Source organism: Schistocerca serialis, chromosome 1 (genome assembly GCF_023864345.2).
Source record: "Schistocerca serialis cubense isolate TAMUIC-IGC-003099 chromosome 1, iqSchSeri2.2, whole genome shotgun sequence".
NCBI classification, from domain to species: Eukaryota; Metazoa; Arthropoda; class Insecta; order Orthoptera; family Acrididae; genus Schistocerca; species Schistocerca serialis.
The window spans coordinates 557,841,899-557,862,717 of record NC_064638.1 but is presented as its reverse complement, the minus strand read 5'-3'; the positions used below and the strand labels follow the sequence as shown (position 1 = coordinate 557,862,717).

The 20,819-nt window shown below is 37.3% G+C and overlaps 1 protein-coding gene across 1 annotated transcript in view; it reads right to left on the bottom strand.

The window, feature by feature from the left end:
- LOC126475444 (protein retinal degeneration B) overlaps positions 1-20,819 on the bottom strand; it is a 600,634-nt gene that overhangs the window by 196,258 nt on the left and 383,557 nt on the right. Inside the window, exons 9-10 of the mRNA XM_050103311.1 lie at positions 20,134-20,327; positions 424-450 (exon numbers count right to left, since the gene is read on the bottom strand). Coding sequence (XP_049959268.1) covers positions 424-450; positions 20,134-20,327 — 221 coding nt within the window. The remainder of the gene's footprint in view (positions 1-423; positions 451-20,133; positions 20,328-20,819) is intronic.

Sequence of the window (20,819 nt, the reverse complement as noted above, 5' to 3'; positions counted from 1 at the left end):
GCGCACTTAAGATGAAGCATGTTCAAATACACAAAACATCTAAACAATATCATTCAATGAAAGGTGATTTCTTGGTCAAATAAGTTTTTAATTTTATTAAATGTGTGCTGTCTTATGCAAATTACTACAATGGGTGCTTTTGTGAAAGTTAAATTTTAGAAAACTAACTTCACCTACTAGGAAACTTTCAAAGAAAATGTGATGCTGCAATCACTGAGCACAAATCAAAATAAAAACTCATCAACCAGAAAATTAGATAATACACAAAAGTTCCAAAAAAGAATACATACTGGTAAAACAAAAAGAGCAACTGTAATTCAAGTGCCACATAATAACTGGAAATTTTCAAAACACTGCATTTCTAAATTTTCATATCTGGTACTGATGAACAACAATATATCAGATGTTGTTTCATATACCTACCCTTAATAACAGGAATAACAAAGCCCGCTGTCGACCAGACATAAGGAGCAGATAGTGAAGGATGAAGAGCAGAAAGAAATTGTAAGAGAAAACAAAAGAATGAGCTACAAAATTACACATGCACTATGAAAATTACTTATGGCTTTAATTATAAAACTGGAAACTTCTTCCACTTTTTAATTAGCCAAACTATTTAAATCATAAAATTCAATACACTATAAATTTACAATAGAGAATGAGAAATGACTATATTCACCACACACTTGAACTGATGATGAGGCAGGCAGAAACACAAACTAACTATTAACACTACCTGAAGCTTTCATATTAAAAGAATCTTTACATATCACATTGAGTGTGAGACCTACTGGGTGGATGGTTGCAGGAGACAATTATTAATGAATATGTGATGGGCAGAAGTCATTACTAAAATTAGTGTGTCATAAAAGTATGAAAATCTAGTAAACAATCTTTGAATGATTCTGCATTATTTTATTCTTTCACATTCGAACTACAGTTAACATATTTCACTTTGAACATTTTGACAGGCTTTATAAATTACTATCTTTGATCAACAAAACCAAATTTTTGTGCACTATCCACCTCCAAATTTCTTATCATAAAAATATTCACTTCCCTTTGATTTTTCCTTACTACCTACCAGAAAATACATTAAAAGTATGAAGTTATCAAAGTCAGAACCTATCACAGTAATCATATGGCACAATGTATCTGTAAATACACATCTATAGCAGATTTTGATATGTGGGCTTCATTTTTCATTCTTCATTGTGATTGATATGTTTTGTTTCCATTTTAACATTCTGAGCACTGTAAAAGCCTTGCCCTTGCATATGATTTGTCTTCATTGCTTTACAAGAATATGGTACATATTTATTAACTGACCAATGCTGTATAATCCAACCACACAAATACAGAGCTCATTGTAGACTTATCACTAATTTACATAAATTAAATGCAAATAAACTACTACCAAGACTATATCACTGATTTCATTATAATTTCTTAGTTCAAATATCATTGATTCATGCCTAGAATGGCATACTTAGATCTCTGCGAATCCGATCTGAAAATTAATAAATTTTAGAACATGCTCGCTCCCCCACCCCCCCCCCCCCCCCCCAAAAAAAAAAAAAAAAAAAAAGAGAGAGAGAGAGAGAGAGAGAGAGAGAGAGAGAGAGAGAGATGAACACTAAACAATTTCACAGTCATTTAAGCGAATCCAACACAAACTGTCATTATTTATAATGGCTTTAAAGACCTTAAATAGAGCTGATGAGAAACATCAGCCAAAGCTACAACAACAAAAACTTTAATTATCAAAACAATCCCTTCTTTCACAAATTGTTTGTTATTTCCACTGCCGAGTCTTATTTTTTGGTACCCTCTTTAATTACATTCCCTTTTACTCCAGCTCATTCCACTTCTGGAAGTTCCGGATGTGAGGTGTGTGTGTGTGTGTGTGTGTGTGTGTGTGTGTGTGTGTGTGTGTGGTTTTACCAGCTACTTTAACAGAGCAAGTCAAACACTTCATAAATGTTAAAAGCTGTACCACATTTGTCTCATTGTCCGCAAAAATAGAGAGCACATTAATTGATAAAATATTCTCTACACTCTTATCTAAATATTAAATATATGTGATGCACTGAAATCAGTACTCCACAAGCACAATACACTGCAGGGTCGGACAGCAGCAGTAAGCCATGTGTCTTTAGACTGTGCCCTTCCTAAGTCAAATGAGAAGGACTTTTATCTCACCTTCGAGGTCACAATGAGGTAAACCCGGCTAAGTAGTTGATTTTACTAGCCAGTGCATATTGTCCACTTCCAGCCACTCTTCTTCTTACCAAAAGATTATCCTGTATCTTAACCTAAGGAAATTAACCTCTCATTGTCTACTACAAAAAAGAAAAAAAATAGATACCTTTGATGCACAATCTGTACTTACATATTGACTTTACTTTGCACATAGACATCACGTGAATTCAAACATTTGTCATATTGAGCCAGCAGCTTCTTTACCCCTTCACCGAAGAATAGTGCCACCTGATGCTTCAGCATTTGTTGATGGCATCCTCGTGTTCAAAGTTGGTTGTGATGTGCTGAGTAACCAGCTAGGACTGCTTCTTGGGGAAGAGACAAAAGTCACTTGGTGCAAGTCCAGACTACGAATAGGATGTTGAAAAATCTTCCGAGGTCTGAGATTTTCCTATGTTTGATCTGCAATCTGGGGTACCATACTGTCATGAAGGAGAATGAATCCTTCAGTAATATTGCTGTGCCATTTATTTTGTATTGACCTTTGGAGTTTTGTAAGAGTCTCACAATAAACTGTTGTCACAGTATTCTCACATGTTATTCTCATGAAATCTGTTATCAAAGTTGCTTTGCAATCCCACAAAGCTGTAACCACCATTTTGCAGTTTGTGCCTGCTTGAATTTTTTGGGCTTGTTTGACAAATGAGTATGCATGCACTGTTTGAACTGATCCTCACTTTCAAAGTTCATGTATACACCAATTTCCCATCACCAGTCACGCCTCCTGTCACAAAAATAGTTCACATCTTGATGTTAACATGAATGAATGTCAAGACCAAATCCATTCTTTCAGTTTCATGAATATCGGTTAGACATTTTGGACCTGCTGCACATAAAATTTTTGATACCCCATTCTCTCTGTGTTAAAGATGATTGTTCTTAAAACTGAGGCACATTGTGTGAAAGTTCAGAAATCAGTTGCAGATTAATGTCTTCCTCTAACCCTTTCATCATGCACATTTACACGACCAGCCTTGAATTTTCTGCACTGTTCCCTCACAATACCATTACTCATAACCCCACCCCTATACACAATGCAACAGATGGTGAACCATAACGTTGACTCCTCCTGTTTGAGGAAATGGATGACTGAACTTATCTCTTAACTGGCAGCAAACACAATGACATCATCCATTTCTATCATTTGTTGCTTAACACTAATGAATGCAATAATGTGTTGACTGGCACAATATGACCTTCTAAGTGTCCATTTATCACTAAAGTACCATGAAGCAACAAACATTTGCTTATTTTTCATACCCAGTCAGGGATTAATTTATGAATAGCCCTTTTAGCATCCAAGGGGTGGGCATGATATTTTGACTACATGCATTCTTGGTCGACATGGTTTGCAGTTCATTTTCCCAAATCTCTGTGTCCTGGTATGTTGAACAATGACTCATACTTTTCCAATCTCTTTATGAGTGGAGAAGAGAGTCCTGGATATTCTGGCAAATTTTTGGAACATGATGTACAGATAGGACGAAAGCCATAGAATCTACACAAACCACTGAAAAATGTATGTCCCACTGTACCAATTATGGGTGTCTTCCTGTTCCATGCACATATGAAGTGTGGGAAGAATGATTGTCTGACTGCCTCTCAGAGTGCTGCAATTATTCTAATCTTGTCCTCACAATCCCTATGTGAGCAATATGTAGGGTTTGCATTATATTCCTAGGGTCATCATTTAATGTCAGTTCTTAAAACTTTGATAGTAGAGTTTCTCAGGATGATTTATCTCTGTCTTCAAGAGTCTGCCAGTTCAGTTTCTTCAGCATCATTGTAACACACTCTCATGGGTCAAATAAATATGTAATCATTTGCGCTGCCTCTCTCTGTATACATTCAATACCCTCTGTTACCCCTACTTAGTTTGGGCCACACAAACTTGAGCAGTATTCTAGAATGGACTGCACGAGTGATTTGTAGGAATCTCCTTTGTGTATTGATTGCAAATATTCTCCCAAATAAACCTAAGTCTGTGACGCACTTTACCCGCAACTGAATGTATGTGACCATTCCATTTCATATCACTACAAAGTGTGTTACACCCACTTATTTGTATTATTGGCCAATTCCAACAGAGACTCACTTGTATCTTAGTCATACAATACTGCATTTTTTTTTTCCATTTTGTAAAGTGTACAATTTCACATTTCTGAACATTTACAGCAATCTTTGCACCACTTTCAAATCTTATCAAGACCTGACTGAATATTTATGTAGCTGTATTTCATTACAGATAACTGCATCATCTGCAAAAAGTCTGAGGTTATTTTTAATATTGTATGAAAGGTCATTCATATACAAAATGAACAGCAAGGGTCCGTGAGGCTCACCTGCAGTTAATGTTTTTGGGATCCATGTTGGTTGGCATGGAGGAGGTCATTCTGTTCAACATACATCAAATCATGCTTGAGCTTACAATATGCTCCAAGATTCTACAACAAACTAACAACAAAGAGACTGGACAGTAGTTTTGTTTATCACACTTCTTGTAGACATGTGTTACTTATGCTTTCTTCCAACTAATGGGCACAGTTTTTTTGTTTGAGGGATCTTTGACAGATTACAGTTAGAAGATGGGCTAATTCAGCCACAAATTCAATATAGAATCTAATAGGGATTCCACCAAGGCCCTGGAGCTAAGTTCAACTTTAACAATTTCAGCTGTTTCTCGACACCACTGACACTATTACTGATTTCATTCGTCTTTTTAGTGTCACAAGGATTAAATTGGGGCAGTTGTTGTGGGTTTCCTTTGCAATGGAACATTTGAAAACAGAGTTAAGTATTTCAGCTCTGCTTTGCCACCCTCAATTTTAGTTCCTGTCTCATTCACTAAGGACTGGGCACTACCTGTGGTGCCATTAACAGCCTTTACGTACTATTAGAATTTCTTTGTGTTTTGTGAAACAACATTTGACAGTTTCTGCTGAAGTCACTGAAAGCATCACTCACTGCTCTCTTGACAGCCAAATGCATTTCATTCAACATCTCTTCATCTATAGCCTTATGTTTTGTTTTACACCTATTATGTAGTAATCTCTGGAAGTTTCTTTACAATGACTGTATACCATTGAGGTTCCCTCCCATTATGGACTGTTCTCCTAGATACATATCTATCCAGTGCATAGTCAACTACTCTTTTAAACTTGAGCCAGAGTTCCTCTACATGCTCCTGCCCTTTGCTGAAAGTTATGAGTTCCTCATCGAGTTATAACGCCACTGATTTTGACTAGTTTACTGAACATATCTTTCTGCTTGTTTTGGTTGTCCTTCGTGCTTTGGTAGCCATTGTTCCACAACTGCATTTTGGTCACTGATACCAGTTTCGATGTGAACATCCTCAAATATATCAGGTCTATTTGTTGTCACTAGATCCAATGTATTTCTGCCCTGAGTGGGGGGGGGGGGGGGGGGGGCGCTTGAAAATATCTGTTCTAGGCAGTTTTCAGAGAAGACATTTAGTAATGTTTCACGGGATGTCTTATCATACCCATCTCTAACAAAACTGTAATTTTCCCAGTTTGTTGAGGGATGATTAAAGAGTCTCCACTAATGATTCCCATATGACTGAGGAACTTATGTAGAAGTTAAATGGGGTTTTCTCTAAAGTTTTCATTTATATCAGGGGAGGAGTCTGGTGAGCAATAGAGGGATCCAATAACAATTTTATGACCACCCCTGATAGTAGGTCTTGCACAAACAATCTCACATGCAGCTTCAATTTCTATCTCAGTGGATTTGCCTCCAATTCCCTTTAGTCTGTCCTTTCAAAACACTCTTGAATTTACCCCAAAATTCTCACTGCTATTAATTTCAGGTTTCAACCACTTTCTTTACCTAGTTACGTGATTTCATTGCTTTTCAAGAGCACTTCAAACTCTGACACTCTGTTGCAAACGATTTGGGAGTTAACCACTAGAATTTTAATAGTCTGACCTGTGGGAGGCATTTCACTTGGTCTTACACTGATACTTCTGGTTTCCGACAGCTATATTTTTAAGCGGATTGGACAGAGAGTCACCTAATCTAAAAATCCTTTGCATGGCGCCACACACAACCTTCTACCTGAGTAATAGCTTCTGATGTGTAGTGCACATGTGGCCCATTTACGGGGACCCTACAGTTCCCAAACCTATGGCACAAGTCCAGAAGCCGCAGCCTAGTTTGTCACAGAACCTTCGAAGTCTCTTGTTCAGTCCTTCCATTCAAGTCAGAACCAAGGGGCCACAATCAGTTCTGGAGACAATACTGCAAATTAAGGACTTCATTGAAACTCCATGAATAAGGCTGGTCTTCTCAACCTTCTCTGCCAGTCGCTGGAATGATCCAAGTATGACCTTGGAGCCTGGTATTTTGCAGCCTGAGTACATTTCATCTGTTCCGATGACTACAAGATTGTGTGTAATTCTGCATAATATGTAGTACATTATACAGGTAGCTATATCTGGAAGACATACAGGGAAACCACTGAGCAACTAAGAATGTGCCCCTGCCTAAAACCATCTGTAAATGCTGTTGTACAGCTCTGGTGCTCATTTAACCCTTGAGTGGGCGCGTCATTTTGCGTCATTTTTCATAACACAAGCGTGTGCGCAGAGCACTTTGTACACATGGAAACAATAGCTTTCCTTATGTTACCAAGGTAAGCCATGTATGATCAGAATCACAATTTAATCATAGTTTATTTAAAGAAGGAGAAAATAAACTTACATAATATGAGCTAAAATACTGTTTTATTAAACAATAATGCAATAAATTTTCACTATAATTCTCTGATGCCAAAGACTGATGTTAAAGAGACAGTAATGTCACATTAGAAGCACCAAGCAGTTCAGTTGCACCAGATCTTGGTCAGCTGCTTATTCAATCACTAATTATGTCATAGACAACTGCTTCAATGTGAGATTATGTTGCTAGTTCATAACTGGGGTCATTTTTTTAAAATGATTGTAAAGTTTTTCTAGCCTAGCTCACTTTGTGTTTTATATTACTGCTGCTCACTTGGACGTTTGACCTGAAGCAATATTGAAGGTATAGGTATAGGTATAGGTTTGAAGTCATGAAACAAAAATGGAACAGCACAAAATCATTTTATTTTTTGTTGGTGCACTTTATACACAGGCGCGCCCACTCAAGCGTTAAAATTTTATGAAACAAGTTAATATATACAAAAGTATGCAGTATCTCTTATTTCTCATATTTCTCACTATATCCAAAACTACACAAGACTTTTTCAGTACCTGAGGTGGCAGTTTCTTCTAATCCTTGATTTGAGTCGCTGTTTGTCCCATATCAAGTGCCACTAGGTTGTGTTGCATATGAAACCCAAATGGCCTCATTGTTTTCAGGGTAACAACAGGACTTATTATTATTGAAACAAAATGCCAGCTCACTCCTTTCCATTATCGCCTGCTGGTAAGGGATGCTACTACAGCCAATTTACAGTGCAGAAATAATATCAAACCCAAGGGCAGGCCTGGTGGTCTAATCGTTAATTACCCTGAATGTGTCATTCGGCAACAACAAAACTTTAAAGAGATCCACTTTTTAGAAAGAAGATATTATTTATCTTTTGAGAAGAATCCTCAGAACCTTTAAATATCTGTTGATTTTAACTGTGGACTAAACAAAAAGACAGTGAAATCCCTATCTTATGTTTGTGTGCAATTCAGACTTAAAAAACGCAAAACTGAGGAAAATTCAGAATCGAGGAAAAATTTTTTAAAAACCCAAAATATAAGCAAAAGCACATGTAACTGGTACACATGATTATCAGCTGTAAGCCTCTCAAATATTCTGTATAAAAGCTGTCTAACTGAAAGAAATTAAATGTACAATGCAATGTTTATACAATAAATTGTCATAATGAATTTCATCAGTTCTAAAAAAATTACAAATGTGTAACAGCGGGTAAAAACTCATCAAAAAATTGAAATTGGTGTCTGGGTAGATGGTAATTGAGCTATTTTCCAGCATGCTACAACTACAAATTATACGTTCAAAACAGTTGTTTTCCAGAGCTCATCCATTGTGCTCACCCAGAAAAAAGCAACCTTAGCTTAAGTTAGATTAAGTAGTGTGTAAGCTTAGGGACTGATGACATCAGCAGTTTACTCCCAAAGAACTTCCCACAAATTTCTATTTCCATACGCATAAATGTTGAAGTCTGCTTAATGATATACTTTGTCACCATTGCTGTTATTGTTTAATGCTTTCGTTATGAGCTGCACTTCATGTTCTACCAATGTTAAAGTGTTATTTTAGGCTTGATGAGCGACTGCAAGAGTCGACCGCCTCATCTTTGAGAATGAACTTCTTTCAAACTGTTGATCTCGTGCGTTCCGAACTCTGTATTCGAGCGGATGTGTTTGTACCGACATGATCAAAATAAAGTTAACTCATTATAAATGAGCGAATACTTAATGTTGGGTTTGATATTACCGTACATAACATCTTGACCCCCCATAAACTCAAATAATTTGGTATCTTATACAAGGTAATGCAGCTATTTTCTGACATGCTATGACCATAAACTATACATCAAAACACGTGTTTTTTAGAGAGCTTTTCTTTGTGCTCGTACAGAAAAAAAGGCAACAAGTTGATGAACAAGGTGAATTAAACTGAAAATATCACGACAGCTAAGCGATTAAACCATAAGCATAAATGTGGACATCTGCTTAATGATAAACTTTGTCACCACTGCTATTATCGTTTAACACTTTTCTTACAAGCCGTCTATATGCTCACTGCTGTCAAAGTGTTATTTTAGAGGCAATGAGAGAAACAGAGATGTGAAAAAATGAGTTCACTTCCCCAGCTGACATTACAAGCATATTAGAAATTGGTTCTGTGAATTTCTATACACTTTGTAAAACGTAAACTTCAAAAAAAGCTCACGCACTACAATTTTGCTTCATGACTTCTATCACTGCCTATGATCTTTATGATCCACAGTGAGTGGTACAAATTATCAACATGAGTAGTGTATGTACTTGGTGCAACTGTATCGTGTCAGATTTGAACACGAAAGTCTTTAAAATATGCTATCACAAAACCCTTGTTCCATTTCCCTGTGACGTATCTGTGACATCTCTTCCATATCACATTGTCTGCCTGAAAAGTATATTTTCAGCACTTCACAAAATGCTTTCAACCCTACTTGCACTCCTAACATTCAAGAGTCACTCCCCCTCTTACACATCCAGCAGGCAAGCCCATTTTGGTGAAAGTCTAGAATAGGGACAGCGGCGTACTTATGTGTTTCATGCAGGAATGTTATCAGCGCTTGTCACAATGTGTGATGAGAACAAAAGGTGTCAGCTGCATGTTACACAGCCAATGAGAGATTAGCAGGGAGATGATATGTTTTGAAGTAATACATTCAGAAGAAAGAGGGCAACATTACTGTAAATGAGGATTATAAATTTAATTGTTCCTTTTTCAGGTGCAGCTGTTTAAACTGTGCTAGCATCTGCAAACCAATGACAGTGTCACAACTCATGATACCTTCAAAAAAGCAGTGAAATATTTCTCTGCTCTGTCTTGTTACACAATTGAGCTACACAATCACACTGAGTAAGTTGATCAACATTTTTTAATTAAATCATGGGAGAAGATAGGTGCATCAGTGTTTATTGATGTATAAAATGTGTGACTATTATGTATAAACATTGATCTACCTTGCTTCTCCCATGATTCAATTTAAAAAAACGTTGATCCACTTATGAGGGGAGACCCAAAAGAAACCGGACTCCGAGGGCACTGCCACTTGTGGACGTAGTGCAGGGCTCTCACACTAGATGGTGTTAGTAGAGACCTTCATGAAACAGCTGTGCAGACGGTCTCAGTGTAGAGCTGAACGTGCAAGTGTGTTATTGTGTTTCTCTGACTTTTGGCGGGTTACCTCTGCGAAGTCGTTATGGCAATTTTAAAAGAACAAAGAGTGTGTGTAAAATTTTGTTTCCTGCTTTAAAAAACTGCAACGGAGACACACCAAATGCTTCATGAAGCTTTCCAGGAGGACGCTATGAGCCACACACAGGTTTTCGAGTGCTTTGGGTGCATTAAACATGGTGAGATGTGTGTTGAAGACCAAGCTCATTCTGAACGCCCTTCAACATCGCGAAATGAGGAGAACATTGAAAAGGTCCACCAAAAGATCAACGAGGATTGTCATCAAATGATCAACCAAATTTCAGCAGAGACAGGAATCAGTTGGAGCTCGTGCCAGCGGATTTTGAGTGAGGATTTGCACATGAGACGTGTTGCTGCTAAATTTGTTCCGCGCCTTCTCACACAGGAGCAAAAAACCATCCACATGAATGTGTGTCAGGACTTGAAAACAGAGACTGCACGTGACCCAAACTTCTTGAACAAAGTCATTACAGGGGATGAGAGTTGGTGTTATGGGTATGACCCAGAAACCAAGCAAGCGTCAAGCCAGTGGAGGACTCCCAACTCTCCCAGACCAAAAAAAGCAAGGCAAGTGAGGTCAAATGTGAAGACAATGATCATTGTCTTTTTTGATGTTCGTGGAATTGTGCATCGGAAATTCGTACCCCCTGGCCAGACTGTTAACCAGCACTTTTACTTGGATGTTTTAAGGCATCTACGAGAGGATGTGAGGGGGAAATGCTCGGAACTTCAGTGATCAGGTGACTGGTTTCTGCATCATGACAATGCTCCAGCACACACGGCCTTACGAGTGACCCACTATTTGGCATCTTGGAGGTGGTCTGTCATTCCCCACGCTCTGTATTCGCTGGACCTAGCCCCGTGCTTTTTCCTATTTCCACGAATGAAAAAAACGCTAAAAGGGGAGCGTTATGATGATGTGGAGGCGGTAAAAACAGCTTCGCAAAGGGCACTGCACAATATCAAACTTGAAGAGTTCCAAACATGCTTCCAACAGTGGGAAAAGAGACTTGACAAGTGCATCGCATGTAATGGAGAGTATTTTGAAGGTGACTGAAGTAATTTTGTAAAAAGGTTCATCAATAAATTTTTTATGACAACAATCCGACTTCTTTTGGATCCCCCCCTCGTACTAAGTGTGCTCATGAAGATTAATTGCGTATTTATTTCACCATCATATTTGACACATTTTCGTGTCCCTGCAACTAATCGACAAGACATGCATCAACATCAGTCCACTTTATAGCACTCGCTGCCATAATCACAAAATATTTCTCTTGAAACTCACTAATACACTGAGAAATAGCAAACAAGACAATGGTTTCAATTTCAATGCTACAAATACATTGCTTCACTTCTCTTTGTTTACATCAAAGAATTCTCTCACTGGCTACAAAAAACTGATGTGCTACCAACCTATGAGCAATAGATAAGCACTGCCACTGCCACTGCCACCGATCTAGACTTTAGCCACTCATTTTATGTGTGTTACTGTGGTGTAGTGACTGCGCTGGTCATTGTGCGAGTAACTAGCTGCCAGCCAATAAGAACTGACTAGTCAAAAATGTCCAACATTTCCTCGATTCTGACTGAGCATATTCTTCAAGACACAGCGTTTCATTTTAAAAGGTTTACAATTGATATTGTTGCTGAATACAGTACATCGGAAATACATGCAAAAAGACAAGACCGAGTTATGAGTGGCACAAGAAAAAGTGGCGGCTGGGCCCCTTCATCACATATTGGCTTGGTCTGGAAAACTTCACATTGACTGTCCTGTTTTTCCATTGCTGCGCAACTGCACACTGAAACTAAACTTTACAAGTTGGGTTTGGGTGTCAATACCGACTGTGGATTATGTCAGCAAATTCTCTCTCACGTCTTCCCTCTCTGCAATGGCCTGAAGTATTTCTTTAGTTCCGTCACCACCCATGGTGGGAACCATCTGTCTTCTCTGGCACTCATTCAGTCACATCAAATGTCAATAGGAAGAGAATGGAACAAAGTCAAGAAAGATGTTGAGTAAAAACATAGAATCGAGGTAAGCCTTACTAGGAAGAAATGAGAAATTGGGGAATTTTTAGCACCGATCTTATTGGTTTTTCACAGGTGCTACGAATTTATGGCAAAGAATCACAAAAAACATAAAATTGAAATTCCCCTGTAATAATCTTCAAGAATTTTATCTATGACAAAATTGAAACAAAACCTACAATTCACCTAAAATTTCAATAATACACAAATTATTTTGTTCTGTTATTTGTTCACTTTCTATAGCCATCCAATGAACTATTAGAACAGCACCTTCGACATGAAATAATTCACTATTAAGTCATAAGTATAATTCTATCACATCTCTACCTTTGTTTTCCAGATAGCATCACTAGAATCTTCAACCACTGACAGTGTTGACACAATCATCAAGTTCTTACAACATTTTTTTAATAATTTGGATCATATCACACTTCTACACAGACTGAGACAAAACTTCCACTCTCAACAGAGATTTAAATCTAGATCCATAACAAAATAAAATTTACATTCTCTACTTATACGAAACAAAGACATACCATCACATAATACATTTCATAACACTATTCGTAAAATGAGAAATGAGTATTTTCTTCAAATGTCTGATCTACATTTACAGCTAATACAAAGGAAAATACATATTATTTTAAGCTTACCAACCAACTGTGAAGGTTGTCTTTACATCAAACGTTAGGGCGAGAAAAACAAGGAATAGTGTGTGTGTATATCCTCATTTCATGCACAGCACATAGTAGAGAGGGAGAGGGAGAGGTGGAGAGAAAGTGCAAGGATGGATGCGAAGTTAACTGAAGAAAGTGGGAGGGATAACATCCCCGGAATCAGTTAATATTTAATTTCCATGATAGAGAAGATAATTACCATCAAACACGAGAAAGTAACAGAACACATTAACAATATAACTAATGAAGGAAAAGAAGTCTATAAGCAGTTACTGTTATTTACTTTAGCATTTAATTATAATTGTGCTCTGGAGTCACTGATTGATACCTGGGTGAATCAAAGATTCCTTTTTACGCTCCACTTACTTAGGTTTGGGCTAGTATAAATATATTTATTTCTGTAAAAAAGTCATCAGGTGGTGCTCCTGTAAATCTAGGTGAAACATTAGCGCACACCTTTGACAACAACTGTAAGGGACAATCAGAAAGTTTTTGTTTGAGGGCATTGCTGCAGAATATATGCAACATATTACAACTCTGATGCAGGTATATAGACATCGACACGTAGGTAAGGGATTAGTGAGGCATTTGTGTCTTTCCAACATGTGTGTAGTAAATGTGGAAACATGAACTATGGTGACCTCATTACAAAATGTGTTCATAAGGGACCAATGAGCTGTTTTTCTTTTTTTTTGGCTGCTTTAGGACAAACGCAGAGAGACATCCACTGGACAATGAAGAATGTGTGTGGGGTAGCATGCCTGTCGAAAACCATTATTGAGGTGCTGCTGCTTCTTGATAACGCATGTCCCTATATTGTAAATGCAGCAGTGCAGAAGTTAAGCTAACTCATGTGGGAGACACTATAGCACCCATCCTATAGTCCTGATCTCTCACCCTTCAATTATCTCACCTTTTGTCACTTAAAAAGGCCCTTGAAGGGCCAATGATTTCTGTTGGAAGAGGATGTGGACCAGGCAGTTATGGTCTTCTCACATGACAGGGCACATTGTTTTACCAAATAGGTTTCTTCAAACTGGTGTGTCAGTAGGACAATTGTCTTAATGCTCACAGTGGTTTTGCCTGATTGGCACAACAATTCTGGACTGTAATGCCTTCTGAACAGAAACTTTTTGATTGCCTGCTACACAAATATTAATTCGGTGATGGCCACAGAAATTCTCATTTTATGCCAGAAAATATCAGCATCTGATATGTTTTCATTGAACTGTCAATGAAATTTCATTTTCTGGGATACAGTTCACAGATTTTTATTTTTCATCAACTGCAAATCTTAAATTTTTCATTACACTTAAGTAACACGAGGGGACCTTTTAAAATCTTCCACATTAAGTTAAACATAGGAACACGATTATAAAAGAAGAGTTATTCTGGTAAGGGTCTTCCAGAAGCTTCTTTCTTCACCTACTTCTTTTAGTCCATTTTCATTTTGTACTTTATGCTTAATTTTTAATATTCTTTAATAGTCCCCCACATTTCAACTGTTTAAAGTTTCTTCTCTGCAATCTTGTTGGTCTACATTCCACTTTCACACAGTACTGTGCCCCAGACACACACCTTCTTCCATGACTGTGTTTTCAGCTTTTATATTAAGCAAATCACTATTCATCTTTTTACTTCTCTTTATCAACTTCATTTTTCTTCTTTCATACTAGGCATGCTGCTGCTTTCTTTTGAGAAGTCTTAAGTCTTCATTACATCTGGTCAGAAGTGCTGTGTCATCTGCAAACCATGACCACAATATTTTTCCTGTTTGAACTTTTATTTCTGTGCTGAAATTTTCTTTCATTTTATTTATTACTTTCTTGACATGCAAGTTGAACACTAGTGTTACACATTTCTTAGCATGAAAGTTTCTTCTCTGACCATCAAATTTTATTATTCTCACTTCAGTTCTGTAGATGCAGATCAAATGTATGAGCAATTTAAGTACTGCTTTAATGCCATTCTCTGCTACTAACCTCTAATTTTACTCTCCTTTCCTCAGTGGCAGTGCTCAGTGGGAAGTTGATAATTACCTATCTTAGGTGCCTTTCCTATCTGTGCTCATCTGGCATACAGAGCAGTCGCTGACAGAAACCTTCCAATGCGGACACCCAACAGGCCAAACTGCACACCATAATCATGCAGCTGTTTTAGAATACCAAAAAAGCACTCAAAGTAGAGTGTATTACATTGCAAGAATATGCTGACATATCCATTGCTAAGGTGTCAAGTCATACAATGAGGAAGCATGAAGCTCATCAACACACTACCTGAAGCATGTGGGAAGCTCTGAGAAAGTTCAAGTGTTGACCAGCTGTAGGGAACCTCATAGTCATGAGGGTACAAGTCAGATGTATTATCAAGCCTGCCCCACACAGAGTAAGATTTGCTGTAAGTTTACTTGACAGTCCATACAGCAGTTTCCAAGTTGTCAGCACACACTGCTAGACTGTTTGTTGGCAGAGTGTTTCACATGTATTCAGATGATAGTTCTTGCACTATTTTCCTTATAATTTCCTATCTGCACTGGATAATCAAGAGCCTTATCAACACAGGGCATCACAATCCACATGCATGGCTATGACAGAAAGACACTCAGGTGGAACTACAGTGTCTTAAATATGACAAGTGGCTCCATAGGGAAGCAAAAGAAAATATTATCACTTTAATTTTTGCATATAGGAAGACTTATGCATATAGTCTAAGAAAATCCCTAATTATTACAACAAATATCTGTACTTGAAACACTTTGCTACCAACTTTCTGCTAAACTGTTTTTGTGCGCATGGACTAGCTGCCCCCAGTACCTACTGGCCAGCAGCCATACATGCCACTATGCAAACTTATGACAAAGCTTGCTCCACGTGACAGCGACTTTAGGCTGTCATGTGAATGGATGTGTTAATTAATATAACAAATAGAATAAATAGTGTCAGTAAACATTCTACTCATACTGAAAAGAGCCAAGAGTACCACACTATCACCACTTAATACATGAATGCAGCCAGGGATACCATGAAAATGACTGTGTGCTCACCTGTTGAAATATCAGCAGTTGATGAAAATATCACCCGGCTGCATTTCCATATGTTGTTGGAACATTCGATACATGGGGAGAAAATCTTTTTTCATATGGCCCAATATGAAAACTATCAATTGCGCAATACATCCTCACCTACAAATTTATATGGAAAGCTTTCAAATTAACAAAGAAAATGTAATTAATCTGATGATTACAGGCTGTATGCTGCACACTCATGCCTTCTACCACTGATTTTAAGCAGATGGAAAACTTCTGTGGCTCTACAATTGTTTCTAGTGAAATTTTGATAAGCAATCATTTTACTCCTTTTAAATTTTAATATTAAACATCATCTGAAAAATTCCCATTTTTTTTCCTAATACGTAGATACCTACACTATATTGCAGGTAAAAATAAGATAAAAAGAAACGAGTATATCAAATGGGATAATGTACTCGGTGAAGAGCAGATGGCAGGAATAGGATTAATGGAATATGTCAATTTAAAAGAAACTGCTTCATAAACACACAAGTTTCTACTCTGTGGCTGGAATCCGTGCAGAATACCATGGCCAGTGAACGTGCAGATGGCATGGCACGGCATGCCTGCGGAGAGCGATAGTGGTGGTGGTTACGGGCAGGTGCCGTACTGTAAATACCAAGTGCTGGAGGGGAAGTGTCATTCTAAAACTGAAGCCTATGCTCACATTTTTTGAAGATATTAAGTGATGCCCTTCCATGCCCACACTTGCATGGTAGCCATTCAAAAAGATCTACTGTCACCTCTGCTTTGGTTAGTAACTACACAGAATTTCACCACAAATGCAGAGATTTATTTTCGTCTGGCTTGTTAACAACTCATAACTTTCAGAGAAGCATCATGAATGGCGAATTTTGAATAAAACCTACACATTTCTCTGGTTGCCATGTTACAATTTGCTTCTTTTGCCAAAATACAGCAGAGTTTACACAGTCTTACCTCACTAACACATTGTGCAGACACAATTGCAAGAGGATTCTGAAACAACAGTTTATTAAGTGAGAAACTGAGGAAAAGTAAGGTCAATATCTTATGAAAAATTACATCCTCAGCACAAAATAAATGTGTAATGTCTTCACTTATGTTGTTCCAATTCATCAAAAAAGTGTGTAGTTAGTAGAATAACATGACAGATAATGAAGTTTTGCATAATAAGGATATGGAAAAATCCTCTCCCCTTTGCATGCTGTCATCTGCGAAAATCTCATTTTGATATATCAAACCATTTATGAAATATGAGGAATGCTGTGGATATTCCACTCTGGCTCAGTGCCATTCCAAATGAGTATGTTATGTCAGATCAATTTTCTCAAGATTGGTGACAGACAGAGACCTCCACCCAAGCCTAATAAAAATTCAGTGTGTTTGCTAAATTTCACACATAGCAAAATATTGAGTAATATGCACCAAATGCAAAACCACAGAGACCACTACTTTTCATCACAAACTTTTTTAAATTTCGCACACTGTCTTACTTCCATGTAACTATCACAATAACTGTGACCATTAATGAAATGAAGGGCACATCTTCATCAACCTGATGTATAAAGCTATAAGTAAAGCAGAAATATTTTTTTTTAATTGAATAGTTTCTGTAAAGTCATTTGAGGAAGATTGCAGGCCATGTGCCTCAGTTCCATTATCGTCAACCAGCCAAAAGATGGCAACCACTGTCACCCTCCCCTTCTGGACAAATCCAGCACCCTGGATGAAACCTGGTCACTGTGCATTGACCACCATATCCTGCTGGAACTCTACCAGTGACCAAATAATTTCTAAGAGCAATTATGGATTCCCCTGCATCACTTCCAACAATCTTAAATTGTTGAAAATTTCAAGAAAGTTTAGAACTGATTTCTTTTTACGTATGACAATAGACCAGACCTCTTATCACTCTACTAGAACTTAAGAGTGAGATTTACTGATGCCATTTATGATTCATATATTGTCCAGAAAATAATTTAAAATTTGATTACACTTGCCTCTGATTCATTCCAAGTGACTGAGAATAACTGGACACACATTTATAAATCAATATGTCATGTATGCCGAAGCTTTCATAGTTTGGTGTCATCTTCCTTGTGGCTACCATAATGTGCATTAGACCAGTCACCAATACCACTTTTATTCAGTAGAGTCAGGGAGATGTTTTAAGGCTACACAGTTCACTACTCCAATAAATCACTGCATAATATTATTTTGCCAAATGACGTTATAGAGAATTACAGCATGCTCAGTGGCTCAATTATTCCTGGTACCAAAACTCAATGGTAGTAAAGAGGCAGTACTTTCTTTCCCATTACTTGGTTTATTTGCATGCAAACATAGCACCTATTTTAAAAGAACCATTTTTAGGAAACTATTCTTGAAAATGCTGTTAACATGGCTACAGGAGAATGGCCTTCAGACAAAATGCAAACAAGTATCCATTTCAGGAATGTACACATGCATTTAACAGAGGCTGTAATGTGAAGTTACTGCATCCAGTAAGGCAGTGTAAAAATTTTACATTAACCCAAAATTTTAAGGAAATGGAAATAATATTATCACCAGAATAATGGTGCACTTTATGGAACAACAGATTTCCATATCCATTCGGCACAATGGAAAGGTTTTATCCGGCACAGTTATGAGAGAATACCCTCTGTCCAGTACCGAACACTGTATGGTCTAGTAACTGATCCCACAAATACAGAGGCTGATCTCATTTGAAGTGCAGAGCACCAGTGACAGTGTGGCATATGTTACTTGTTACTGGGAGCAAAAACCCAGCAAAAATCAAATATTAACTTGTAATTATTGCAAGAGTTTCTGAAATTCACATTAGCATAAATATTAAGTTTGAAAGCAATGGAAATGGAGAGAAATTTTACAGGAGTCTGTTACACAATTTAGTGGTAAATTAATGAGGACGTTTGGACAAGGCAGAAGGGCACACAAAGTGAAAAAAAGAAGAAAATTTATGAAGCCCAGAATGAAGCACCATTAAAGGCTTTGTAAATTCCATGTGTAGGGATCAATAGATACAGAGAAGAAAGGTATCGCACACAGTTTTACTTCAAAGCTAACATCTAGCTATTGTTTCCGAGACAGATTTATGTGAAGTACTGAATGGGACCACATGTGAACACTCTACCTACTTGCCAAATGTAAAATACATTGCATGCCTAGAGATTAGGAGAATCAATTCTTAAAACAGATTAATTTTACTGCATGTTAACTTGTACTACAAATAACCAATTACTATAATGTTACATTATGGCTTGTGGCTCCTTATGCAAAGCTGTTATGAGATAATGTCATGTAGCAACAAATAAGATGGTCAAGATTAAATAAATAGTGTAATCTTCACACAAACAGGAAAATAACATACAACACACCTAAAGATCATATGCAAAACAAAATGCATAATGGAAACTGACTACATAAAATAATTGACAAATGCTTTCTCTCTTGCAGACAACTGAACTTCACAATGGACTAAACATCATCAGGTTTCACAAAGCTACACTCATTGACACATAGTTAAAAAAAGTAACATAAATCTGAAATAAATAACAAACTGAACATCAAAGCTCCCAAGTGACAGTATGCCCTCCTGAAATCACAATATGGCCCATGTTTATGGTAAAATATGACAGTTATCAAGAATTTTTATAGAAGAAAAGAAAAAAAAATGTATAGAGAGACTTGGTGCTGCAGGACAAGGAAACTGTGTAGCATACAAATTTTGACAGCTCTATTACTGTAAGAACCATTGTTTTACTTTTCCAAACAATGCACTTAATTTCTTTCTTTTCCTTTTTATTTCCCTTTACAGACTAAGGAACTTCTTAATGTCAATCCCACAGCAGACACTGTACCAGCCACATTATGATTTTTGGAGTTTAATGAGTACCGACATATTATCAAAACACACACACACACACACACACACACACACACACACACACACACACACACAAACACACACACACACACACACACTCTTTCTAACAATTTCTTCTGTGTGTAGAAAAATGCAGATCTAACTGTTACCTACAAAAAGCACATCAGTCAAAACATACATTGCATGAGCTCAGTCAATGTCATTAAAATACAAATAAATAAAAGCCTCACAAGACTGGCACATCCACAACAACGTATAAGCAGTGAAATACATACCTTGGCAGTCAAAAAATTCCTCCTCACTGCCGGAGTCAGAGTCCCGGACAATGCTCTCCATACGCCAATTAGCCACCTGCAAGTTGAAGCTTTTGCTGGAGGCAGAACCTGGAGAGTGCAACGCAGCTTTTGAGTTGCTACGAGACCAGAGTGTATGTCTTCCCTCAGCATCCCTTGGTGAAGAATCTTCAATCCTACAACATCAAAATCACTTTTAAAAGACAAGTCTTTTACACTCAATTGAGGTGTCTTCTACAGCGTCACAGACACTATGATTTTTGTATTTAAAACAGCCAATTAAGTTCTTCATGGAACTACTTACAAACCTCATGATCAGATGTCCAAGCTTGTTATGGAACAGAGACTAATTATGTTTGTGAGTTACAAAGATCCTAAAATCTGTCAGAAACCAAATACTTCTCAAACTTCCATGATTTGATGTATTTCCCTCCTGCAGTTAACACTTTACACAACATTCAACTGTTCAAAAAAATTCTTTAATTTGAAAGTGCTCTCAGCTACCACATTTTATTTTCCATCAGAAAGGATAATATTTTGTCACTAAAAATTTGCTTTTAAATATGGGAATAGGAAGAAATCAGAAACTGTAAAGAATAGGTGAGCAGCATGAAGTTTTAACATAAACAACATTTCTCTTGATAAACAATGTTTAATTATGAGTATAT